This window comes from Cyprinus carpio, chromosome B25, assembly GCF_018340385.1.
Source record: "Cyprinus carpio isolate SPL01 chromosome B25, ASM1834038v1, whole genome shotgun sequence".
Classification (NCBI taxonomy): domain Eukaryota; kingdom Metazoa; phylum Chordata; class Actinopteri; order Cypriniformes; family Cyprinidae; genus Cyprinus; species Cyprinus carpio.
In genome coordinates, this window is record NC_056621.1 from 4,369,473 (window position 1) to 4,396,467 (window position 26,995).

The 26,995-nt window shown below is 35.0% G+C and overlaps 1 protein-coding gene across 9 annotated transcripts in view; it reads right to left on the bottom strand.

The window, feature by feature from the left end:
* Positions 1–2,083: 2,083 nt before the first annotated feature.
* The window catches only part of myrf (myelin regulatory factor), a 29,551-nt gene continuing 4,639 nt past the window's right edge, over positions 2,084–26,995 (bottom strand). The window contains exons 1-27 of one of the 9 annotated variants that reach the window (XM_042753061.1): positions 24,406–24,673; positions 19,199–19,289; positions 18,797–19,078; positions 16,990–17,051; positions 16,532–16,754; positions 15,319–15,419; positions 15,113–15,227; positions 14,100–14,295; positions 13,936–14,012; positions 13,734–13,844; positions 12,867–12,966; positions 12,291–12,491; positions 11,970–12,078; positions 11,111–11,220; positions 10,870–11,030; positions 10,706–10,778; positions 9,747–9,829; positions 9,593–9,661; positions 9,398–9,493; positions 8,671–8,750; positions 8,455–8,568; positions 7,521–7,748; positions 4,088–4,181; positions 3,910–3,972; positions 3,069–3,173; positions 2,889–2,963; positions 2,084–2,659 (exon numbers count right to left, since the gene is read on the bottom strand). In XM_042753061.1, the coding sequence (XP_042608995.1) occupies positions 3,089–3,173; positions 3,910–3,972; positions 4,088–4,181; positions 7,521–7,748; positions 8,455–8,568; positions 8,671–8,750; positions 9,398–9,493; positions 9,593–9,661; positions 9,747–9,829; positions 10,706–10,778; positions 10,870–11,030; positions 11,111–11,220; positions 11,970–12,078; positions 12,291–12,491; positions 12,867–12,966; positions 13,734–13,844; positions 13,936–14,012; positions 14,100–14,295; positions 15,113–15,227; positions 15,319–15,419; positions 16,532–16,754; positions 16,990–17,051; positions 18,797–19,078; positions 19,199–19,289; positions 24,406–24,424 (2,943 nt within the window). In that variant the 5' untranslated portion in view covers positions 24,425–24,673 and the 3' untranslated portion in view covers positions 2,084–2,659; positions 2,889–2,963; positions 3,069–3,088. Of the gene's footprint in view, positions 2,660–2,888; positions 2,964–3,068; positions 3,174–3,909; positions 3,973–4,087; positions 4,182–7,520; positions 7,749–8,454; positions 8,569–8,670; positions 8,751–9,397; positions 9,494–9,592; positions 9,662–9,746; positions 9,830–10,705; positions 10,779–10,869; positions 11,031–11,110; positions 11,221–11,969; positions 12,079–12,290; positions 12,492–12,866; positions 12,967–13,733; positions 13,845–13,935; positions 14,013–14,099; positions 14,296–15,112; positions 15,228–15,318; positions 15,420–16,531; positions 16,755–16,989; positions 17,052–18,796; positions 19,079–19,198; positions 19,290–24,405; positions 24,674–26,995 lie in introns of those variants that run through there. The other 8 variants (XM_042753058.1, XM_042753055.1, XM_042753057.1 and 5 more) reach the window with 8 other exon arrangements.

The window sequence follows — 26,995 nt, forward strand, 5'->3', positions numbered from 1 at the left end:
TGTGATATTCTCAATGATTTCTGAAAATAACCATATATTAGATTTCAAAAGATCATCCCAAATGTTTTATACTCAGAATCAGTATCATGCATTAGTTTGGCATCATGGAAATTGTAATTTTACAACCACACTTTGTTGGTTCTCGTCATGATTTGACCATGACTATCATAATCACACATCGCCCAGCCTTACAAAGACTACATCATGGCTTTCCTTCACTCTTAAAAATAAAGGTGCTTCACGATGTCACAGAATAACTTTTTTTGGTCTGAATGGTTTCATGAAGAACCTTTAACATCTGAAGAACAGTTTCTGTTTCACAGAAGGTTCTTTGTGGTGAAAGAAGGTCCTTCAGATTATAAAAAGATAAGAAAGAGATGGTTCTTTAAAGAACCTTTGACTGAATGGTTCTTCTGTGGCATCGCTGTGAAGAACCTTTTAAGCACCTCTATTGTTAAGAGTGTTATTACTTTAAAATATTCATGCAATATCTAACATCAAAATGTTACGTGTACAAGGATAAGAAACAAACAGAGACAAAAAGACTCTATGGTGTTGAAATTTACATAGTGCTGGATTTTTTATACTGCTTTCTTCCAAAATAAAAAAGGGGGAAGGAGGCACAAAGATATTAGAATGAATCTACTGAGGTTTGGACATATTCTCTGACAAATTCTCTGATCAAAAGTGATGTTTCAACTGTTTAGACAAAAAAATGTTCAGATTAAACTGTACACGAATATTCTGCATATATACTGCTCAAAAGATTTATTTTGACACAATCATTGGTTACTGCTAATATAAAGTATAGCATGCGTATAGCAGCATACTAAAGTTAGAACAATGCATTAAAAAAAATGAAAGAATATACAGTGTAAAGATGGAAAGGGAATAAGTGACAAAGTAACATAAGTACCGTAGTAAAACTCAATATGAAGTGTTTCCAATGGTGATAATGATCCAGTGTTTGACTTGTGATTGCTGCTGGTTCCAGTTTTTAAAAGATATCCAGTGACTAACTTGGACAAATCCAGTAGTTGCTTTTATTTATGGTTCCTCGTTTCTTTCTTTCTTGAGATGAGCTGATATCTTTACTTCAGTAGCTATTCATACTGTACTTTCTACACTGCTTACTTTATACCTGTATCTTAGCTGTTTCTCTCCAGTGGACGCGACAGCAGGAACGTAGAGACCCTGCCTGTTTATTATTACTAAAACCCTCCACAGTGTTTGACAGCAGTTATGGGAAGGTTAACAAAACTTGATGTAAACAACCTGATTTGCATATCATTAATAAAGAGCTGGCGCAGTTAAAGCCATTTCCAGTGTATAAATAGTCAGTGGTCCAGAAAAAAATGAAATACAGATAGTCCATTATAAAGACAGCTGTTTAAAACTGACATAAGAAAGCGGAAGAATGCTCCTAAGCAAGAAGCAGATTTGGAGAAACTTATAGCATTAACCATAAGAAAGAGAGTCCAAACAGCTGATAAAAACATCACAATAATCCACAAGAGCTGCAAGTTTATAAGAAACAAATCCATCAAGACATTTTAACTTTAAACCGTTATTTCTGACCAAAATATGAGTCCATAATTCATAATGATGCTTACTCCAATGAAAAAGACCACCCTCCATTGTCCTTTCACATCAAAATCCATCAATATATTTGTATATAGCTGCTTTGGACTGTTTTTGCTTGTAAATGGTGTTTTATCTGTGCATATTTTGCTCCTGATTCAGACAAGACAAATTTTTTACCGGAGAAAGTGATATTATGGATTATGGACTTGTATTTATGCTGGAAGCAATGGTTTGAAGATAAAAATGCCTTTATGATGGATTTGTTTCTTACAAAAACGCAGCTTTTGGCTTCAGACAAGATGTTAATTGTTGAACTGGAGTGGTGTGGATTATTGTGATGTTTTTATCAGCTGTTCTGACGGCACCCATTCACTGCAGAGCATCCATTGGTGAGCAAGTGATGTAATGCTACATTTCTCCAAATCTGATGAAGAAACAAACTCATCTACATCTTGAATGGCCTGAGAGTACCTGTATTTTCAGCAAATTTTAATTTTTGGGTAAAATATTGTTTTAAAATTTATTAAACTGATGTCATGTTAACAAATCCAGTTTAATGACATTTAAAAGAAATGCAAATAATGTGCACTGATTTCTGTGGAATAATCTGCACTGATGAATCATGCACAAAATTTTTTTTTTTTTGAATGTAGATTCAAGCAGATGAGTTTTAAGAATGGTACCTTTTTATATTATATCTTGGCAAATCAAAAGACATTTTAATAAGTAAATGTATGTGTGTGTATGTGTGCAAGAGTGTATATAAGCAGTAATATAAAATCAAGGTTAAGGCGAAGTGATCTCGATTTTTTGTTGTTGTTTTTTTTGAACAATGCTAATTTTCCTTTTGCTTTGAACATATACGCGCAGAACAAACACAGTTAAGACGTCTTCATCAGTTCGCCCAGATGAAACAGTCTTTGAATCAGAGGTGGCGATACAAGTGTACACATGAGAAGTCGAAGCTGAATAGCATGAATCTCGACACTGCTTAGCATGTGGTTTGAATGAGGAAACTGTACTCAGAGCACCGTGAGGACTCAATGTCGTCTTCACTGCTACATCCCGCTTGACTCTGTAAACAAAAAGGTTAAACGGTTAATTTACCCATCACACTGAAACAGAGTCTTAACCATGCACAATAAAAATGCATGACAGATCTTTTTCAGAACTGGGAAGCCTGATTCATTTCTTGTGTACTGATTCATTTGCACAGTTCATGTGAATCAAGCAGTTCAAAATAATTCAATTCTGGTTGTGTCTGGTTAGGACACACTGAAAAATCATGTGTGAAGTTCACTCACTGAATGTGACACTCGGAAATGGTAGGTGACCTCTTGAAAAGGCATAACAGGAAGTGACCACAGGTGGCTGGTCCCCTGGCAGAAAAGAGGTTTGCATGTGACAACCGAAGCATATTTATAGAGTGACATTCTCAGTTACTGCAGGTGCAACACCATGTGAACCGGGGCCAGTAATCTCACCGCTGTATAAGTGCTCCGCTCTAGTGAGAAAGAAGCTTCTGGGTGATTTGGACAGAGTCGCCCCCTGGTGGCTCCACACTGCCGCACCCACACCTCCTCAGAGGACTTAAAGGACAACAAGAGATCTGGATGAGTCAGAAGTGTAGCAGGGGTGATTCTAGGGTCAGAGGATATTCGGGATTATCCCAGACATCTGTGGATGTGTCTGAGGACATCCATTGATGAAATACTGAAATATGACACACTGCAAAACACTTTAAAGGAATAATTCATCATAACCTGAATGTTTTATGAAAATTTACTCACCCTACATCATCTTAGATGTAGATGAGTTTGTTTCCTTATCAGAACAAGAAATTTACATCACTTGCTCACCAATGGATCCTCTGCAGTGAATGGGTGCCGTCAGAATGTGGAAGTGGAAGCAAGGAAGAAGTATCATTATGAACTCGTATTTTGGCTAGTAACGTCTTGATGTATTGTTTCTTACAAACATGCATCTCTTCACTTCACAAGATGTTAACTGAGGGACTGGAGTGGTGTGGATTACTTGTGGATTATTGTGATGTTTTTATCAGCTGTTTGGACTCTCATTCTGCCGGCACCCATTCACTGCAAAGCATCCATTTGTGAGCAACTGACGTAATGCTACATTTCTCCAAATCTTTCCTGATGAAGAGTGAGCTGAAGGGTGAGTACATTTTCAGCTTTTTATTTTTTTTTAATGGTTATCTATTCCTTTTAAAAACATAAAAACATCACACCAGTGAGGAGCATTTTCTTACAAAGCAAATCTCTCAATATTACTGGAGTAAAAGCCAAAAACTGTGTTTATACTCACATCATGTGCAGAGTAATGTAAGTCATAGATGAGTTTCTGTCTCGGTTTAGAAACACAGTAAAGCTGCAAGCAAATAAAACACATCAGCTCAGAAGCCTGAAATCTTCAGTGCTGATAGATAACAAGCCATTATGTGAGATATTATATATGTATCTGAAGATATTATATCTGAACACACCTGCAGGTCTCGGATGAGGAACAATCGAGAGTTCTGATCTCCTGATCCATCTCGAGGATGTGAAGTTTGCTCAGACACGCTGGTAGATTTCCATCTGTGTATAAAACAATATATATATATATATATATATATATATATATATATATATATATATATATATATATGTTGATAAATATAACTAACTAGATTTTAACAGCTACTGATGGAAAAAAATCACCCTTTTAAGACATTAAAGAGCCAATACATATACTGACTGTTTTCAAAGACAAAATTGACAAATGTTATTAAATATAAAAATTAAAAATAATTAAAAACATTAAAAAAAAAAAATTTCAAAATGTAAACACAATGAAACATGTTTATTTTAAGAGTAAAATGATTTTCAAACATTGCAGTGTTAAATACATATAGTGTCAAAACTATTGTCAAAGGCAGAAAATTGTAATTATAAATATAGATTATAAAAAAAATATATAAAAAGCAATGAAATATAATTGAAAATTATTTAATTAAAAAATTCAAATAAATAAAAAAATTTATGTTTTGTTTTACTTGTAGTTGTTAAGATTAGGTATGAGGTTGGAATAAGGGATCTTAAATATACTCACACAGAATAAGACATTAATATGTGCTTTATAAGTACCGTACTAATAAATAGACAATATGCTAGTAATGTGCATTCTAATAAGCAACAGTGTTAACAGTGAGAATTAGTCCCTTAACTAAAGTGTTATCATAAATTTACATTTTATATATATATTATATATATATATATATATATATATATATATATATATATATATATATATATAAGAGCTGAAACAACTAATCGATTTAATCTATTAAAATCGATTATTAAAATAGTTGTCAACTAATTTAGTAATCGATTCGTTGCTAAATAATTTTTATTTGCCGTAAGCGGCTCATTTCGTGCATATTTTAAATCTGCGGTGACCAAAGTGTGGCAGTAATGAGCCACCGGAGGTTTTACTCAGCCAGTACAGCAGGAGAAGTAGCGAATAGCCAATAGCTGGCCTCGTTTTATGTCACGTGCTTCCCGCACAGCGTCTCTCTGAGTCTGCATTATTCGTGGTGGTTGGTGAGGGAGATGGCAGTGGAGTAAGCTCGAGAAAGAAAAAGAAAAAAGCGGAAGATAAAACTAATCGGACGAAGTCATCCAAAGTGTGGGAGCACTTTACTTTGAGCCTTCAAAAAAGAGGAGTAACCTGTAAACTGCGGCTGTTTTCTGCGGCAGGAAACATATCCTCTAAAAAGAGAGCAAGCCTAACTGTTAAACCCTGAACATTTGGACATGTTGACCTTTTTGCACTGCAATGCAAAGTTTTTCTCAAATAATGAGTGAATAGTGTTCTGTTTCATTTCCCACAGGTAGTCGAATTCCTGTCAGTTCAGGCATAAGCTGTTTTGTTTAACATTTTATCGCTTTATTACATTTTTGAATTTTGCACTGTTATAAGGACCACTACATATTTAAATCCGATGACAATCACAGTGTGCAAAGACTTCTATTTGTGCAGATTCTGCAGTACAATGTTGTTTGCAAATGTTTTAGTCGTAAAAGCTGATAATATTGCTTTTTAACAATTAACATTTAAAGCTTTGTCGTTTTCCCAGTTCATAATTCAGTCTTTCAGCCTAATTATGACTGAATGAGAGAGGTTAATGTTTAAATGTATTTGAAATGCACTTTTTTCTAAGTATTCACTGCTCTTTTTCACACAGCAGGTTTTTTGTGTGTCCAATTTTTTTTTCCTGACAACCTTCTGATGGATTTTACTTTAAATTTTATTTTAAAATGTGAGTTCCATTCAGGTTTCATGCCATTGGCACTTTATTCGAAGGATTGTTTACAATTTCACAGCATAAGCTATAAAGCTGTTTCCCAGTTATAAGCTGTGTGTTTACAGGAAAAAAATAATAAAATGCAATTTTACTGCATTTTTTATTCTGTTTTATTCTTATTCTTTGTGAAAATATGTTCTGAAAGATTCCTTAATAAGCTTTGTTCGGGATGTTAAACTACTTTAGGAGCCCTAAGGACTGCCATGGTAAAAACATTATTTGAAATCTCCTTGTGAAATTTGCTAGAGTATGTATGGGTCAGTGTTTTGATTGCAGAAGAGTTCGACAAAGGATAACTAACACATAATAAAACACAACTCCAGGTATGTTTTTGATGAGGATATGACAATGCAAAATGGTTAAAATCTCTTAAAAGTCTATGTTGAATGATAAAGACCCTCTGTTAATAATTTACTTGGGGAAAAAATGGGCAAAACTAAAATATAAGTACATCAACCGATTCATCGATTAATCGTAAAAATAATCGACCGATTAATCGATTATCAAAATAATCGTTAGTTGCAGCCCTAATATATATATATATATATATATATATATATATATATATATATTTACAGTACAGACCAAAAGTTTGGAAACATTACTATTTTTAATGTTTTTGAAAGAAGTTTCTTCTGCTCATCAAGCCTGCATTTATTTGATCAAAAATACAGAAATAAAAATGTAATATTGTGAAATATTATTACAATTTAAAATAATTGTTTTTAAATTTATTATACTTTAAATTATCATTTATTTCTGTGATGCAAAGCTGAATTTTTAGGATCATTATCACATGATCCTTTAGAAAACATTCTAATATGATGATTCATTATCAAAGTTGGAAACAGTTCTGCTGCTTAATATTTTTTCAGAACATGTGATACTTTTTTTAGGATACTTTGATGAATAAAAGGTAAAAAAAAAAAAAAAAAAAAAAAAAAAAGAAGCTATGTTTTTAAAATATAAATATTTTGTAATAAAAATATACACTACTGGTCAGTAATTTGGGGTCAGTATTTTTTTTTCTTTCTTTTTTTTAAATAAAATCAATACTTTTATTCAGCAAGGATGTGTTAAATTGATAAAAAGTGAAGAAAATATATTATTAGAATATATATTATTAGAATTTTTTTTTTTTATTTTGAATAAATGCAGTTCTTTTTAACCTTTTATTCATCAAATATATTAGACAGCAGAACTGTTTCCAACACTCATAATAAATCAGAATATTAGAATGATTTCTAAATGATCATGTGATAGACTGGATGTTACATGTGACACTGAAGGCTGGAGTAATGATGCTGAAAATTCAGCTTTGCATCACAGGAATAAATTATTTTTTTAAAGTATATTCAAATAGAAAACTATTATTTTAAGTTGTAATAATATTACACAATATTACTGTTTTTTTCTGTATTTTTGATCAAATAAATGCAGGCTTGATGAGCAGAAGAGACTTCTTTCAAAAACATAAAAAATAGTAATGTTTCCAAACTTTTGGTCTGTACTGTATATATATGTGTGTGTGTGTGTGTGTGTGTGTGTGTGTGTGTGTGTGTGTGTGTACCCTGTGTGTTGATACTGCGCTGCCTCCGGGACGGTGGCTGTTGTCCACCAGGCAAGCGTTTGGTTGCTCCGCTCAGCTCTGGAGGCTGAGGCGGCCGTTTTCCTTTACTGACGAACAGAGGAGCTGATGTGTGACTCAGACGGTTCTTGTTCCGGCTGTCTTTGTCCAGCAGACGAGACTTTGCCTTCTTGTTAACAGTGGCCTGGGTGGGAACATCAGTGCTAGAGTCTGAGAGAGAGAGAGAGAGATACAGTGAGAGAGAAATGATACTGTATGTGAAAAAAGGTTTGAATGAATCCTTTTTCTATTTAATCCAACAAAAGGAGCAGCATAGAAGAGTTTTGAGAAGATATCATTAATGTGGCAATTCACTGATTCATTAATTCGTTCATACATCAGAATGATTCATTAATTCAACCATTTTACTTCCAAAATGTGATGCATTTTTCTGAGTGAAACACTGGTCTTTTTGACCAGACAAAAAACGTAGAGTAAGGCATGTGATAAGAAAGTAGATACATTTTAATTTCTTGTATAAAGCGTCACTGGTATCACTTTATTTAAAGCCTTTATGTATAATGCATTATAAAGATATTCACAATGTACATTATAATGCATTATATCTTTTCATAAATAATTGTAACTAAAGTATAAAAGCATTACAGTATCTGCAGATTCTTTGTTATATCAGAAGTTGTTTGTTTGTTATTTGTTTATAATTAATAGATAAGTATTATAATCTATGATAATTATTCATGAGATCATACAGTGCATTATAAGGTGCATTACAAGGCATAAATAATGCATTAAAAGTAGGCCTGCTTCTATAATGCGGTACATATAAAAGCTGTAAGTGAAGTGTTCACAAGTCAATTGTTGAAACTTCTCTGATGGCTGTTAAAATATCTCATTTGTCTGGTGATTGTTGTCATACCTGGAGTGGATTGGTTGTTGCCTGGCAACAGACTGACAGTGGCTGATTGGTTGGTTGTGGCAGGTGTTGGAGGGCAGCAGGGCGGGTGATTGGACAATAATGGGGAGGTGGAGTCTGTAAACAGATAATAAACTTCTATGAAAGTAATAATCCACATATGTGTATTGCAGAAAAACACAACGGCTGTACTGTGAGCATGAGTGTGTTTTGTGGAACCTGGGGAGAGAGTGGATGTGGTCACTCTGGCAGGGGAGAAAGAAGCCTGACGAGCCGAACCCAAAGCAGAACGAGACCTGCTGAGACAGAGAGAGAGGTCACATGAGGTCTCTTTAATATTTCAGCTGTTTCTCGCAGAATGAGATTAAGCTGAGAATAAATGGCTCAAACTTGGCTTAGATTTGCCAAGATACCAGTTTGAAACAAAGGTTCTCTGCATCTATTTCAAATAAAAGCTGTTCTTTCTATCATCAAAGTATCCTGAAAAAAAATGATCATGGTTTCCACAAAATACTGTTGTTAGCATAGATAATAATAATACACGTGCCTTCAGCAGCAAATCAGCATATTAGAATGCTTTCTCTAGAATGATCACGTGACACTGAAGACTGGAGTAATGATGATGAAAATTCAGATTTTTTATTGAAGATCCAGAAGATGTACATTTTTTTATTGAAGATTGAGAATAAATTACTTTTTAAAATATATTCAAGCATTTAACTGTTATTTTGAATTGCAATATTGTTTTACAATATAACAGATTTTTCTGTAGTTTGATCAAACAAAGCAGCCTTGGTGAACATAAGAGACTTCTTCTCAAAAACCTCTGAGTAATACAGTTTTCCTAAAAAGTTTTTCTTAGGAAACGTAGGACCGGAAAACCTTTGGTCATAGACGGGAAGATGAAGTGACAGAGAAACAGAGAGAAAGGAAGAGGACAGCATACCACAGACAGAAGGATGGACAGAATGTGACGGTTGCAGTTAGGAAGGGCGTCCAAGAGACGAAGAGAAGGCAGCGGGTTGCAGAACTACAAACGACACTGAGAGAAATGAGCAGCAGGAGATCAAACGAAAGAGTGCAGAAATAAAGAGAAAGACCTCTGTGCATGATGTGGAGATGTGTTCGTACACGTACATACCCCTCAACATCACTTATGCTTCCATGGTGTTGAAGATTGAGCACATAGAGGATGGACATGGAGATGACACTACAGAACGAGATGATAATGAGCATGAAACAGACACTCAAAATATTCATTCTAATGTTTGGGTGTGTATGATTCCCTCTCTCACCTGAAGGCCATAATGATGACCAGTGCCAGTATGGTGCCCTGCATGAATCTGTGACTCAGGCAGCCCTGCTCCGGGATGGACCGCTGCAAAAACAACAACAATTATCTCATCCCATCCAATTCTACTCCATCCCAGTCCAAATGATTCTATTCCATTCCATTCCATCACATCATATACCAAAGATTCTGTGCAATCCCATTCTTTATGTTCGTATCCTATCCTGTTTTATGAATCTATCCCATTCCATCTGATTCTATTCCATTCCATTCCACATGATTCTATCCCTTCCTATAAGATTCCATTCCATATGATTCTATCCCATTAAACATGATTGTACTCCATTCCACATGATTCTATTCCATCCTATAAGATTCCATTCCATATAATTCTATCCCATTAAATATAAATCTACTCCATCCCATATGATTCTATTCCATCCCATATGAGTCTATTCCATCCTAAATGAATCTATCCCATCAAAAATGATTCTACTCCATTCCATATGATTCTATCACATACAATGTGACTCCCCTCCTTCCATAGGATTCTATTCCATTACATATGAGTCTATCCCATCCAATATGATTCTACTTCACTCCATATGATTCTATTGCTTATATCTCATCCAGTACGATTCTACTTGATTCCATATGATTCACATCCTATCCTATGATTCTATTCCATTCCATATAATTTTTGTCCCATCCTACAGTATATAATTCTACCCCATTGCATATGATTTTATCCCAGTCCAATTTGATTATACTCCATTTCATTTGATTCTATTATGTCCCACATGATTCTATTGCATTCCATGTGATTCGTTCATATCCAATATGATTCTATTGCATCACATTAGTGGAATTTCATTACACAATTTCAGTACACTTACCTGTACCATTCCATTATTGTTTTTAATATATGCATTTTTTTTGAAGAGGGAGACTGTTAAATCTTACCTTGCTTCCTGGCTTTGCAGTTTTTTTCTTGAGTGGGCCACTTCCTGTTCTGCTAAAGTAGCTTCCCGATTGACTAGAAAAAAGACCATGCTTCTTCAGACTTCCTCACTTTGAATTTACTCAAACAGATGCATGTGTGAGTGCACAGCTTCATAAACACACACCTGACTGTGCCTCCGCTGACAGAGCTCTTCATGCTGTCTAGCCGGCGCAGTTTGGCGAGTTTTCGGTTCCAGCGTTCAAGCTCGTCAATGCGAGTCTCCAGATTATCAGTGAGTTTGCAGAGTTCCTTCACCGCTCCCACGTTCTCCATAAAGATGCGCTCCTGCAGAATCAAACACACACATGAGAGAGAGGCAGAGAGACTGTGTGGGCATCTGTAAGAATGTGTTTGTGTGCTCATACTTTATTGACCACCAGTAGATTAGGGATGGTCTCTCCATTAGCACACACCACATCTCCTCCCTCCTTCACAGCCTCCGGCAGAATCTGCTGGACCTCCTGAGCGATCACCCCTGATAACACACACAACCTGTTAACTGCACACACATTAAGTTTCTCTTAAGCACTAGTTTTGCAGTCCTGCCTACTACATAGTGATTGTAACGGAATGAATAAATCTCACAAAGAAATGTCCGGGTCACATTTCGCCTCATAATCAAAAGGAGAAAATAAGGAATCATTTTAGAGCAGTGTTATTATTGCTAACTAAAACTATAAAAAATATTTTTGATAATTGACAAAATGCTGGCATATACTAAAATATGAATATTTGGTGAAAAATTTAAATTTAAAAAAGCATGAACAAAAATGTTGCCTTACCATCAAACTGAAATAAATAAGCTTAAGTACTAAAATTACTAAAACTAAAATAAAAATCAAAGCCAAATATAAATACTAACAAACTAATAAAATACATTTAACTAAAATTAAAATGAAAACTGAAAATATGAAAATAAAAATCGATTTTCAAAATAGTAATATACATAAACAGTAGTAAAATAACACTGATTTAGCATGCGTTTTAATAACATTATGTTTTTTTATGCATTGTATTATTATTTTCATGACTGTTAAACATATTTTCACCAACACAAATTCTTATTACCATAGAGACAAAATTATAAGAGTTGATGATTTTCATAGCCCTACAAATCTGTTCCAAATCAAATATATAATGCAAAATATTTTTTTCCTTTAATTTTGGGGAGAAATATGATTCCAATTGGGTATTTATACTAGGAGTGATCTGTGGAGACCGTACCGGTCTCAGAAGTGGCATCAATGCCCACTGTGGCTGCAAACTCAGGCTTATACTGATAATGCACCAGCCTCATTTGGGAAATCCGCCTCAGGTTATCAGTGGTGTCCACCTGAAGAAAGAGAGAGAAGTTATGAAATATATTTGTGGGCTGTTTTCAAATACGAACAGTTAAATGATTCTATTAACATAGAAAAAAATATGGAAATAGTTCAGGACTATTAAAAAATGTTTGCATGGTTCTTAACTGGCAAAAAGGTAAGTTAAAAAATTTAAGACCTTTTGCATGTGTAAGGAGAGATATGCACACACATAAAAATGTACCTCCTTCACATTCTCCTTGGCTCTAATATCAGAAGGATGCACAAGGGAACCCATGACTTTCACATTGCCGTGTACAACCAGAGCCTCATCCGGCCGGTCCGTATTGATGCCGATCCGGCCGTGATGGTACACAGAGTCCGGCATCTGCCCTCTCTGCCACAACACTTCACTGTCACTCTCAAATTGACCCGGGTTAGACGCCTGAGAGACAGAGAGAGAAAGAAAACGAAAGAACTAAGTAATAGTACAACAACTTAAGTAACTGGCTGGGAAGGGAAGGTGTTACTGCAAATTCAGTTGACTTTTAAATAGATTTACACATAAAACTTCAAATAAATATTTTGCATATAATTAAGTTTTATGATTTCTTCAGAATTTTTATTTCTCAATAAGAACAAAAATTCAAAAATGGCATTACAAAATCTAATCATACTGAAAGAAGTCAAAAGTAAATGCAAACAAATTCAGCAGCATAATCATTAGACTGTGAGAGTAATGGCAGTTGGTCAGAGGTAGATCATTGACACAGAAACAGGTTGTGATTGGAGGAGGTCGGTCAGACACGACCAGACTGACAGCGGTTACCCTGACGATGATCCTCTCGGAGACCTGAGCCGCCACCGTGAAGCTCTGACTGTGACACTGAGCCTGAAGAGCTACTACCAGCATGAAGTACCTACACAAAAAAACAAACGTAAGAACAATCCTAAGAGTTTCAGGGTATTTTGATATTATGTAATGTCTGTGGACAGTATTGGCAGTATTTGGAGAAATGTAACATTATATCACATGCTCAACAATTGATCCTCTACAGTGGATGGGTGCCATCAGAACGAGAGTCCAAACAGCTGATAAAACATCACAATAATCCACACAACTCCAGTCCATCAGTAGACATCTTGTGAAGCGAAAAGCTGCATGTTTGTAAGAAACAAATCCTTCATTAAGACTTTTGGCTTCTGGCGAAGATAAAGGTCCATAATCCACAATACCACTTCCTCCAGTGTGGAAGTCCATATCTTTTTATCCTCTTACATCAAAATACACCAACATACAATATTTTTTTGGAACAATTTTGGACTGTTTTTGTTTGTAAACGGTGCTTGCATATTTCTCTCCTGATTAAGATCAGACAACTTTTTTTTACTTGAAACAGCAATACTATCAATAGAGGACTCATATTTTAAACACACAGCTTTTCTCTTTACAAGATGAACTGGAGTGGTGTGGATTACTTGTGGATTATTGTGATGTTTTTATCAGCTGTTTGGACTCTCATTCTGACGGCACCCATTCACTGCAGAGTATCCATTAGTGAGCAGGTGATGAAATGCTACATTTCTCTAAATCTGATGAAGAAACAATCTCATCTACATCTTGGATGGCCTGAGAATGATGTTGTCAAACGTTTGTCAGCATGTTTGTCATGGTTACATTTTGTACCTCTGGTCGGGGTTCGGTTTGCCTTTCTTTCTCATGTTATTGGCTGTGGTCTCGCTGAAGTGGAGACGACCCACCGTTACTTTGGTCACCTGCTCTGGTGGCAATGTCACTCTGTAAAGCATATAGTTAACATTTATATCACAGGCCATTTCAAATCCACGCTCTTAACACATAATATTAACAAATATGATGTAAATCTTACAATACTGGTTTAAAGGGTCTTTTACTCCGGTCAGACTGTGACTGTTCCACATTAATGGACTGATTCATCGCTTCCAACTGAAAGATGCAGAGATAAACACACGCTAGAACAGGCGAGAGTTTATAGACAGTGGTAGTATGACGTGTTCTTGTGGTCTGGCTCACCTTGACCCCATTGAGTTTCAGGTAAAAGCATTCAATGGGCTGCAGCCCCTCACTGGTCTTGACATATTTGGGATCTCCTGGCATCCCGATGTACACGGTCACTTGGAAGTGGTTCTTCTTCTGACACACAAATGCATCATCAGCCAAGGAGAAGTTAAAACCCTTATCCGCATCCACCCTATATGTAGGCATCGGACTGGAGAGGCAGAAAGAGAGAAACAAAATCTATTTCTGGTTATCTTTTTTTAAAATATATTTTATTTTATAATGTTATATTAAATTATATAATATTTAAAATATATGTTAATTATTAGAACTAATAACGATTAATTATCTAGTTTATTTTTAGAAATAATTATTAAATAAATGTATTTGATTACATTCAATCAATTTTATTCAAAAGTGTAGTGGGGTACATACATGTTTTTTTAAGAAAGTGTTAAGAAAAGTATTTATTAATATTAAGGTTTAGTAATGAATATTGATGTCATTGATTTTCTATACTATAAAAATGGTAATCGTGTATAATCGTATATAACTGTAACTACATACGTTTTTATAATAATTAAAATGTTAATTTTTATAAATAATTTTATAAAAGTTTTTATACATTTTATAAAAATATATATATATAAAGAATTATTCCTATACATCATAATTTTCCTAATATAAATTAGAATTATCTTATCAATAATTATTAATTAAATTAATTTAATCAATATCACCATCAGGACTTTTTGGTACATTTGGTACATTTCTGCCTGATCATTCTCTCTCATTCCTCTCTCATTTAAGCCAGAACTCTGCTCTTGCTCTCACTCCTACACACTGCTCATCTCATAGGAATTCTCTGGCCTCTGCCATCTGTCTCTCTCTCTTCTGTCTCTTTTAGTACAGCCTGATACATCCTTATACCCCATTAAATCCCAAACACACACTCTCGCCCTCGATGCATTTCTCATTGCTGTCGTAAATCTAAATGCAGAGGTGTGTAAGACCAGAGCAGCACCCACAGTTCTTTTCCACTGGAGTCGTATAATGTAGTCCATTTGTTCTGCTGGTGCGGCTGCCACTTTATGCACTGGTAGTTTGGATCCAGGTATGAGTTTTCTGCATCCTGCATTAAACCTGTAAAAGAACAAATACATATAGTCATCATGTAGTCCTGAAAATGCAGTTGTGTTCAGGTACTTGTGTGTGTGTGTGTGTGTGTGTGTACCTGGCTCTTGTTTGATGATGCCTGTGAGGATCTGAGAGTTGAGAGTGCTGTTGGGAGAGTCTGAATGTTTTCTCTTCTTTGCTGGATGTACAGGAATCCCACTGGAGAAACACAGAGCATTCATTTGTTGATGTGGAAAATTTAGATCTTTGACACTGCTGGTCCATCTCTACCTAAGTGGTTCTCAACCAGGAGGACGGGGCCCTCTAAGGGCCCTCAGCAAACTTCCAAAGAGGCTGCAAGATAACTTAAAATGATTTAAATTAATTATTAATAATTTAAATTAAAATAATAATAATAAAAAAACATAGTCAAGATTGAAATTGTGTTTTTTCACATTTAACAAAGTTAAGAAACCACTAGCGTTTTTTGAGATTGTTATAGTTGTTGAATCTGACAAAATAAAATAAAATAAATTAGACATTAAAATAATAAAAAATAGAATTGTAAAATAAAATAAAACAGGGGGCAAATAAGGGTCATCTGCAAACTTACAAGCGGGGTGCAATATGACTTAAAAATATTTAAATTACTAAATTATTATTCATTTATTAAAATAATCTAACTGTTATCTAAATTAAAATGCTAAAAGAACAAATAAATCAAGATGTAAATTGAAATAATACTTCTTCATCTGGAGGTTACTAACCAAATGGGTTTTGTTAGATTGTATTATTACCATTAAATGCCACATCAAAAATAAAATAAAATAAAATAACAGGGGGGTGGGGCCCACTACAGGGCTTCAGGAAATATCCAGAGGAAGCACAAAGTACTTAAATAATAATTTCAATAATAAATGTAAATAATCTAACTCTGATCTAAACTAAAACTCTATAAAAAAAAATCAAGATTGAAATTTAAATAATATTTGTTCACTTGGTGTGTATGAACCACTAGGGGTTTTGAGATTGTAATAGTACTGCTGAATGTGATAATGAATAATCTAAACTAAAATAAAATAACAATGAATGATGAATGCTAAGTATTTTTTGTTTTTATTTGTTTTAAGGAAGCACAAAGTACTTTAATTACTTTAATAACATCATGCAAATATGTTGTGTATATATATATATATATATGATGTAATGCATTAAAAATTCACATTACTTAAATCTCAGAGGGTCTAACTCATTCAAGTCCCCTGAGCTATGAAGGAGCAACCTCATAATAAAATAATAAAAAAATGTTCCTCTGATTCTCTCTCTCTTACTCAGGTCCTTGTGGATGTTGCAGGAGTTGATGTAGCATCTGACTCTGTTGCATGTCTCCGCCCCCGCCACTGCCTGGACCAATTGGATACTGCGAAATCATGGGCTCTGGCTTAAGGTACATGTCCCGGTGCATGCTGGGATAGTGGGGGTGTGTGGGGAGAGGCGGAGGACTGGTCATGTGACACATGTTCTCGGGCGTCATTGTCCTGAGCATGTGCGGATCTAAGGTGGAAAATGAATAAGCAGACATCAAGTTACATTTAACATTGTATTCAATTTTGATCTCTACATTTATGCGTCATAAGGTATTCTTCACCCTCTGAAACAATAACTAAACAATTTTCAATGTATGTTCTTGGTTGGTTATTTTTATTTTTTTAAAACCTTAAATAACTTGCAGTTGTGATTATTTCTGAAATTCTATTCACATCAAACCGTTCAGATGGACTGAACTTACCGTTGGCTTGCTGGGGTGAATATGGCTCTGAACTGGAGTCAGGAGGGGACTCGGGTAGAGTTCTGCAACAACAATAACATTAAATACATTTTATACACATTAAACACACTATGTACATGACAATATGAGTGATTGTCAGGGTTTTGTGGTTGCTATGCAATTGCAAGATACTCTGAGTGAGTTTTAATGTGTTGCTAGGTGTATTTGATCACTTAGTAACAGTACATCTCTCCTCAACAATACTCATGTTTTAATTTGAAACCCATCAGAAAGCTCACTAACAGCATACCTGCTGCCTCCTTTCGGTCAACATTATAAAACAGCATTAGTGATTGCAAAACTCCTCATAGGTTATCAAGCCTGACCCGCTGTGTCTCAGTGTTATTCCCAGCTCACTCCTCCGTCTGTCTTACTCAGCCTTTATCTGAGCTGCGAAGGGTTATCTGAGGTAATATGGAATGAGGAGGCGGGGCATATCAAAGGGGTGTGGCTTATTATTTGCTGTACTATGATTCTGAAATTCTGAAGAAACTGCGTTATTGCATATATTGAATGTATTAACACATAAGCTCATAGTGATTCGTAACTATTTTACATTATTGCGAATTAGTGGCTACGGCCAATACCTGCTTACGGCCCACTGACAAATAGGTTTAGGGGTGGACATACTTTTTTTTAAATATCATACGTTTAAGTACTGTACAAATCACATCGTACAAATTCATACAAAATTACCACCTTGAAAAATAGTTACGTTTCGCATTACTTCTGTGACCAGTCCTGTGAGATGTCACTCAGATTTGACGTACTATGATTCTGAAACTGCAATGAAACTGCATTATTTTGTTCACGGCAATTTTTTTATCTATTTTACGTTATTGTGAATTGGTGGCTAATTTGTATCTTTTCATATGATCCACTTATGCCCCACTGATGCTTAGATTTAAGGGTGGATGTTCATGCTTAAGCTTTTTCTAAAAATCATACACTTCATATACAAATCAAATTGTACTAATTCATAAGAAGTCACCACATCGTAAAAAAAATTTTTATGATCTGTTTGAAAATATTCCACTCAAATTTGACATACTGTACAATGATTCTTATTTTGATGAAAATGTGCCATTGTGCCCATGACAACTTATAACTATTTTATGCTATCGTGTATTGGTGTCTAAAATATATGACTTTGTATGTTTTTGCGGCCTCTTTCTCAGAGCCTTCAGCAAACTTCCAATACGTCTGCAGGATGAATTAAAATTATATAAATAAATAAATCATTATTAATATTTTAAACAATCTAACACTAATCTAAATTGAAATGTTAAAATAAAATAGAACAATTAATAATAATAATAATAATAATAAATACTTGAAGTTTTTATTTGCTTTAATTACTTTAATTTGTTGTAAAATAATATATATAAAATTATTCTATGAATTTGTACATTTTCATACAATCTGCTCATGACCCACTGACAGTTAGGTTTAGGGGTGGACCTTCATGCCTCTCTTTTTCTCTAAATATCTGTATGTTTCCATACAAATACCATTGTATAAATTCATACAAAATCACCACCCCATAAAATAGTTATGAGTTTTCTCATTAGATAGTGTGGCCATAAGAGCAAAAATACAGCAAAATGCTCAAAAAATTATTTATATATATATAGAGAGAGAGAAAGAGAGAGAGAGTTTTTATATAATCTATATAGCTCTATACTATATATAGTATATACATAGTATAAAAAAAATCCATCTGTTGACATATTTCACCATATTTGCTCCTCTATGTGTTTTCTCTTACCCCGCTGCGTACTGTCCGCAGTGGTCTGGTTTGATGTGTGGCTGTTGGTGTTGGGGTGTTTGGCTCTGCTGTTGCCCCAGGCAGGAGTAGTTGTGTCTGAGGTGGCCCAGCGGTTGTGGAGGCGGGTAGGGGTTCTGGCAGGGCTGGGGCAGAGACGGGACGGTGCCCTGGCGCAGGGGGATGGGGGGGCTCACGCCACACCCTACCCCCACCGAAGAGGATGCCCCGGCCTGGGGCGAGGGATACTGGGGTCCCGGGGTGCTGTGGACCTCTGTGAAACAACTAGAGGAGAGAAAACAAATAACCATCTGATAGCTGATTTGATTTATTATCATCAAAATAATCACATCAACAGAAGAAATTTGGTGTACTGAGTGGTACAAGCTGTTTCCAGATTCTCACATGTCAGTGCTGTCGTCCTCTTTGCTGATGTATTCCTCCAGGATACTTGTGTCAAAGTTTGTTGGCTCCAAAGAGCTGTTAATATCATGACCTGCAATGGAAGTAGAGGGTGAGAGACAGAGAAAGGTAGAAGAAGAGAGTGAGAAAGGAGGATGAGTATCATGTTCCTACGCACTGTTTCTACAGTGATAAGACAGTGTTTCACAACATCTCTCATTCAGACTCCAACAATGGAAACAGACAGTTGTGCATGATTCTCTATCCTCCCATCCATGCCTCTCTATACATCTGCCCCCTTCTCCAAATCTCCACCACATGACCCATGGCTGTAATCACTCCATTGCAACACCTGCAATAGGTCACTCTCACTCAGGCCGACTGACCCTGCACACTCAAGCCAAATAAAGCACCTTTTCTTGCATAATCTCTTGCATTGTCTTTCTCTTTCTCTTTGTATAATTAAAATACAACAAATATATAAAATACATAATACACATCATTTTCAGAACATGATTTGTTGTCTATCAAATTGTGCAGTAGATTCAACACCAAATACAATCACTTGTCAAAAATGATACTTTGTATAATTTATAGCTATTATTGCACATTATGAACCCATATGAAAGTTAACTCTAAAAAAATTCTTATTAATAATTTAGTATTTTTTTTTATTTAATGTATTTTAACATTATGAATGTAAAAAAGAAAAAATGTATAAATAAAAAACTAATGAAAATACAAATGTTGTATTATTTTCCTTAGGTGTAAATGTAAATAACATGCTGTATATTTTGTAATATTTGCAATAAATAAATAAATAATAACACTTTTTCCCTCAAGGCCTGCAGAAAAAAGAACATGTATTTTGAGTCATGATTTGTTACACTGCAGATCCATTTAAATGAAAAATGAAGAGAAGATTAAAAAACTGAAAGCCGAAAAATCATACACCACATAATATATATATATATATATATATATATATATATATATATATATATTACTAACACACACCCACTTTTCTTTATACAACCATATTACAACCTAAAATCCTGATACTGAAATGATAAAGTAGTCTTTGCAAGTTGCTTTGTATAAAAAGTCTTGCTAAATGCATAAATATACAGACACAAGTACAGATATACAAATTACACAAAGAAAACAAGGCAAGGCAGCAAAGGATGGAGAGAATGAGGGGAATCAGCCCAAGGTCAGGTGGAGGTGTAGTCGAGTATGTAGAGACCCCCACTAAACCCCTCTCTCTCTCTTTGATAGATTAGGCCACTAACGAAGACGGAATGTGAAGAATTCCAGTGTTAGTGTTGGGAAAACTCTCTGGTTCATCAGCCTCCCACAGCCGGAGAGGGTTCACATCCCACCCCAGTGGATATCCTGACCTAGACGCCACCATTTAAAGAAAGCCAACATAATCCTGACTCACAAAATATCCCAAACCAACTTGTCACTGTGACCAATGAACAGGTTTGATCCACCTGTGAAATGTCATGGTTCAATTCTGTGGATGTGAGTTTACTCAGACTGATCTATTTATAAGTCTGTCAGTGTATGTTTACACCAGGTATAATCCAAGAGTCAAAGCAATCACTTCCCTTAAGCCATTTGAGTGATCGCAACTGTGCTTAACTTTTTTAGTGATGAAACTTCTGCTCTGCAGGGAAAAAACCGCGCTGATGTAATGTTTGGAGGTGCAGCGGTTGGGGTCTCTGCTCGGATAGTTTTATGAGTGTGCCAGCAGGGCAGAGAGAAACAGAGAGGGATGATTTTACTAAATAAGATCCAGATGTTTCCATCCTCCTGTGTTAAATCTGCCAGGCCAGTGCTGATAACAGCGGCAAGATTGACTGACGGGAACAAGAGTGGGGGAGCAGAGGACGAGAGAGAGCAAGAGAGCAAGAGAGTTGTTGGACAAAAAAATAGAGAAGGAGGTGATTTTAACAAACTGATGAGAAACGCATTCTTTGTAAAATGCTTTCTCAATAATGATCCTGTTCAGACCACTTGTGTATGTGTGCTCGTGCTCTGTGACCTGTTATACAGTGAAATAATTCACATTGAGTTAATTCTGCAAGCTCACAGCCCTTTTTCTTTGTTCACTACTGCTGAGTTTGTGTTGACACGAGTTGATATTTGTTCAGTGTAGAGAGATTAATTTCATGTGCCCGTTTCAATCTTTTAAGCACTACTAAATCAACTCAAAATGCCACAGTTCAACTCATCTCAACTCTTTTTAAACAGTTCAAAGCTTATTTAAACACAACCAAACAAACACAGTCTGGCTTAACACAGCGAATCAAAACTCAGTTTATGAAGTTGATAGTTCCATGTGATTTCAATATGTGATGTCAATAGTTCAACTTCAAACATTTATGAAGCTGATATTTCAGCTCTACAAGCAACTGATATTAATATTAATGAATATTTATATTGTTCAGAAATATGTACACCACTGTTCAAAAATATGAAGTCAGTGCTTTTTTTTTTAAAAGAAATGAAAACTTTTATTCAGCAACAATGCATTAGATCAGTCAAACTTTCTATTCATCAAAGAATCCTGATAAAAATGTACCACAGTTTCCACAAAAACATTAACTGATTTCAATATGATAATAATAATGTTCTTCAGAAAATCATATTATTAAAATGATTTCTGAAGGATCATGTGACACTGAAGACTGAAGGAGTAATGATGCTGAAAATTCGGCTTTGATCACAGGAATATTTTTTTTTAACTATTCAAATTCAACAGTTACTGAAGAGTTATTTTAAATTGTAGTATTATTTCACAATATTACTGTTTACTGTATTATTATTAAACAAATGCAGCCTTGGTGAGTAGAAGAGACTTCTTTCAAAAACATTTAAAAATCTGACTCCAAACTTGTTTGTTACAGTAACTGTATCACAGTATAACACACTGTAACTGAACTTTATGAAAAAGCTTTTGATTTGTTTCCTGTTTGTCATTTGAAGAAGGTTTCGTATGAACCGATGATTCTGAACTAAAGCATTTGGCATCACAGAGGGGCCAAACTAAAGCCGCTCCCTTAAGAGCTCATTAATTACAGACAACAATATACCACACATCCCTTCCTCTGTCTCCATGTATATCTCTCTCTCTCTATCTCTCTTTACCTCCCTCTGCACTCTACACAAACATACATGCTCTGTTTCTCTTCATGTGAAACTGATCATTGTATGTGACATGTACATGTTACATTAGGGATGTAACGAGTCACTCAACTCACAATTCGATTTATGATTTTGATTACACGATTCGATTTGATTGACAATTGTTTTTTTTGTTTTTTTACAAAATGAGATTTAAGACAAATTATAAAAAAAACGTGTCCTTTTATTATTGCTTGGACAAAATGCTGCACGTTTCTTTGTGAAATTGAAATATAACACTATAATAATACACTAATATAGCACTTGCACATTATTGCTCTTTTGTTAGTTTTGATTGCTTCTATTGTCCTCATTTGTAAGTCGCTTTGGATAAAAGTGTCTGCTAAATAACAAAATGTAAATATAAATAACAAAACTAAAAATCAATTAAAGTGATTAAGTAACAAGACAAGAAAATCTCTTCATATAAACAAAATAAGGCTTTGTCTGTGCTCTTTTCATTTAAAATTAGAGGCAACCACTGCATTTTAATCATGATCCAAACAAAGATGCTGCATACATTCATCATGAGCAGTTTTTAATCTAAATTAGATTGTATAATTTTGCTAAAACAGAATGGTTTGACCAGTTTTGTGAAACTATACATAAAAAATATTTACATGAAACCGAAACATCAGATGAGCTGAATGAGACGCAGATTCACTCTCTGCCAGCAGGTGGCGCATAAAGCATTTCCTTGGTTTCTGCTGTAAACAAAGCAGCGCTGCACTTATGAACTTTAATATGCATTATACAGAAGCAAGATGAAAAGAAAAAATACCATCTCAACTTTTCTAAAGACAGCAAGTTCCCCTCAGACATACATTCATATAAACTCCTACCCTCAACTGAATTGCGTTTTGTTTAGCATCTGAACCGATTTGAATCATCACATATTTTAATCGATTTTCAACCGGCTTGCATTTAACCGTTACATCCCTAATGTTAATCATTAAGCTCTAATTCACACCAGAGTAAAGTATAATAGAGCGAAGTCCATTAGATTATCAAATGGTAAACACTACCCAGAATGCCCTACAATACAGCATTCATCTGAGTATCCACACAGTTACAGAGGAAAACATTTGCACAATTATTGACCTGATAAGAGAACTGTAAAATCAGACAAAACTTTGACAGATATTGTCATCAGGCTCAAGAGAATCTAAAAATGAAAGTAAGTTTCTTCGGGACATTTTGTGTTTCAGTCAGTGTTATTTTAATTTTTAAGTTTTGGCAATTTAGTTTTTATATTTATTATTATTTTTAAATATATTTATAAGGATTTTAGTCATTTGTATTTTAGTTTTAGTTTTAGTTATTTTAGTTCATTAAGCAAAAACAAAAGTAAAATTAGAAATAAAATTTAAAAAAAGTTTTCTTAATATTTTATTTCGGTTAATGTTTGTTTCAAATAACAACTTTTTATGGATTTGTTTTGAGTAAATTATAATAACACTGGTTTCAACTGTTTAAACGTGACGTCAATTTGTAGGCCAAAAGCCAACATGATGATAAGGTGGTTGCTATCGAGTTTCTAAGGTGTTCTGAGTGTTTTTGCTATGCTGTGGCTAGGGTGGTTGCCTACTACCTTAAGTTCCCACCCCCAAGTCTCTGTGATATTAAATGGTTTTGGTTCCTCCTTTAACGTATCTTTCATTGTATTCGCAAGTCAAATCACTACATTTTAAACATTTTAAGATTCATTTGTTTTTGAATTTTGAATCATTTTAATTTTAAGAATCATTCTTGCCTTTAGTACAAATACTGCTGGATAGGCTACATGCTAAAGCTTAATAGTTAAGCTTTAAAATAATCTTGACCATATAAACACACAACACACATATGAAAATGTGTTCACACAGAAATACCCACACTTATACACTATCACGCATACACATACATGCATACCGGACAAATGAACGAGGTCTGGGAATGTGAAAGGTAAATAGCAACAATCAATAAAAAAGGCACTAAAAATGATTCTAGAAAAACGGTGTGAGAAAGAGAGACAGTACCTGCTCGAAGCCACAGCATTTTGTTTTAGGATGGATACAACCTATAAAACTGAAGATGTGTGTATAACACCCGGTACGTCTCTCATATCCCTCCAAACAACATACACCTTTCCATCTCGGACCTCAGTTGGCAGGTCCATGGTTACATGAATGTGTGTGTGTGTGTTGTAATGCAGGATTAGGTCTCAGTCATGAGACAGAGCTGTACCAGGCCACCACACACAGATCTAGTCGGCCACCAGCACTGAATGCCCCGGCCGACCTGAGCAGCTTACCTACCCTCCACAAGCACAAGAGAGGGACAAACAGAGTGCTAAAGAGCACTTAATGCCTTCATACTGTCAGCAGAAAAAGGAAACATGTAAAAGTCGGGTAACAATGAGGAATTCAAGGAATGACACATTTTCAGAGGGGTGTAATATAGTAACAGTCCCACAAGCTTCGCCACTGCCAAGATCTCGGCCCAATTTTAACCCCAGCACCCCAGATTAATCTCTACTAACATGCCGAGTCACTAGCCAGATTATCTGGTGTGGTCTGATCAGCCACACGAGTTTACATGTCCTATTTTCAAAAAATAAAAAGGTCAGCACATGTAACTGCATGCAAAAACAAAAAACACAACCAGTGTAATCTGATTCACAAGCAATGCAAATGACTCTTATAAACTAATTCTTTAAAAGAAATATTCACACATGCTCAGGAGTTACTGGTTTGAATCAGTGTGATGAATCATTTTTTACTCACTAAATCATTTAGGTTACTAAATCCACATCTGACTCACTTAAATGCCAAGTTATCATTGCTTTCAGTGATGAAGCATGTTATTCGAGCTTAAAGTTTGTGAAACCTAAATTAGTATAATTAATGACTAATTATTACTTTTAATTAAAGATATTTACATAATTATTATAATATAATATAATATAATATAATATAATATAATATAATATAATATAATATAATAAAAAATACATATTCTATGTGCAAACTAAAACTATTAAAAAATAATATTTGTTAATTCAAATAAAGCTGAAATCAAATAAATTATAAATATTAGATTAAAAAGTTAAACTGAAAAAAAAAAAAACAATTAGAAATGTTGCCTTGGCAACAAACTAACTGAAATTGCTTTAATTAGTTGAAGTTGAAGTGCTTAAGTTGCAATTAGCTACTAAAACTAAACTGAAATTAATATAAAGCTAAACAGAAATATATATATATATATATATATATATATATATATAATCTATATAAAATCAAAAATAACAATGAATACATGAATACTTTTTTAAAAATGACTAAAATGTTAAAAATATAAAAATTCAAAATATAAATAAATAGTATGTATATAATACTAAAATAACATAGCACACAAATCACTTGAGTTCCAATAAAAGGAAGCATGTGGGAAACGGATCACAGTCACCTGAAATGTGGAAAGTGTGTAATTTTTGGTTTGTTGTAATTGAATTGGCATGTGAATGTTCCAGGCCTGGCTGCTCAAACACAATGCATTCCAGTGACAGCAATACACTGTTACTTGAGAGAGACCACGCGCAACGGCCAAACTATTCCCTCCATCATCAGCCCCAGGAACCATCTGTACCTGCACACAAGAGTGATCCATGACTTACTGACGTCAGGTTAAATGAGACCTAACCTGCTCAAATCCTCTCACAATAAGTGCAGTGGCGTGTTTAGGCTCCATGCAAACCACGCAACTGTGTGAGGCCCCTGCGGAACATGACTTCTTATGAGGGGGAGGCCCTATGATAAACCTATTTACTGTAAATATAAAAACCGGGTTACACTTTATTTTAAGGGGTCCTTGTTACAGTGTAATTATACATTTAAATACTGAGTAATACTAATTAACCAAAACATCAACTCCTACGCTAATTGTTCGACCAATCAGCTCCTTACAACACAGTCGCTATGTGCTTAATGTTTGCAAAAACCCATACGTGTGTTACTGCTTGTGCATGTTGCATGTGTGTGTGTGTGTGTGTTTGTATGACCTGTGCTCTGCCCTTATCTCACCCCACCCACAGCATGTATGAGTGTGTGTGTTGTGTGTGTCCATCTGTGTGTGCGTCTAAGTCTGTTATCTCTCTTCCTCGCCCTGTCTGCACACTGTCACACTAATGGAGTCGGAATGAGGCAGCGATAGCAAAAAAGAGACACGAGAGAGAAAGAAACATTACTCGCACCTCATTCTGATTTTTAATAGTGTTGTAGGTATGCCAAGAATGATGCGGTGCATTAGAGAGAGGGGCATGCGGACCCTCTGTAAGCAGCTTATGGCTACATTCAGTCGGGCTAAAATGCTTTCTGAGCGCTCTTATGTCACGGGGGGTTCTGTGGTAGTTATCTTTAGGTAAATATCTGAAAACCATCCAATCCACGCCTCTCAGAACTGAAGGAACAGGAGCCAGTAACCGTTTCCCAGAATTCCTTTCAACACCCTCATTCGCCGAGCCTTCCTTGCGAATAAAGAAACACAGAATCCGTTTATCAGGGCTGTTTGTTTACTCCGAGAATGTGGGTCCATTCCTTACAAATGTATTCACCAGAATGAGACAAGCGA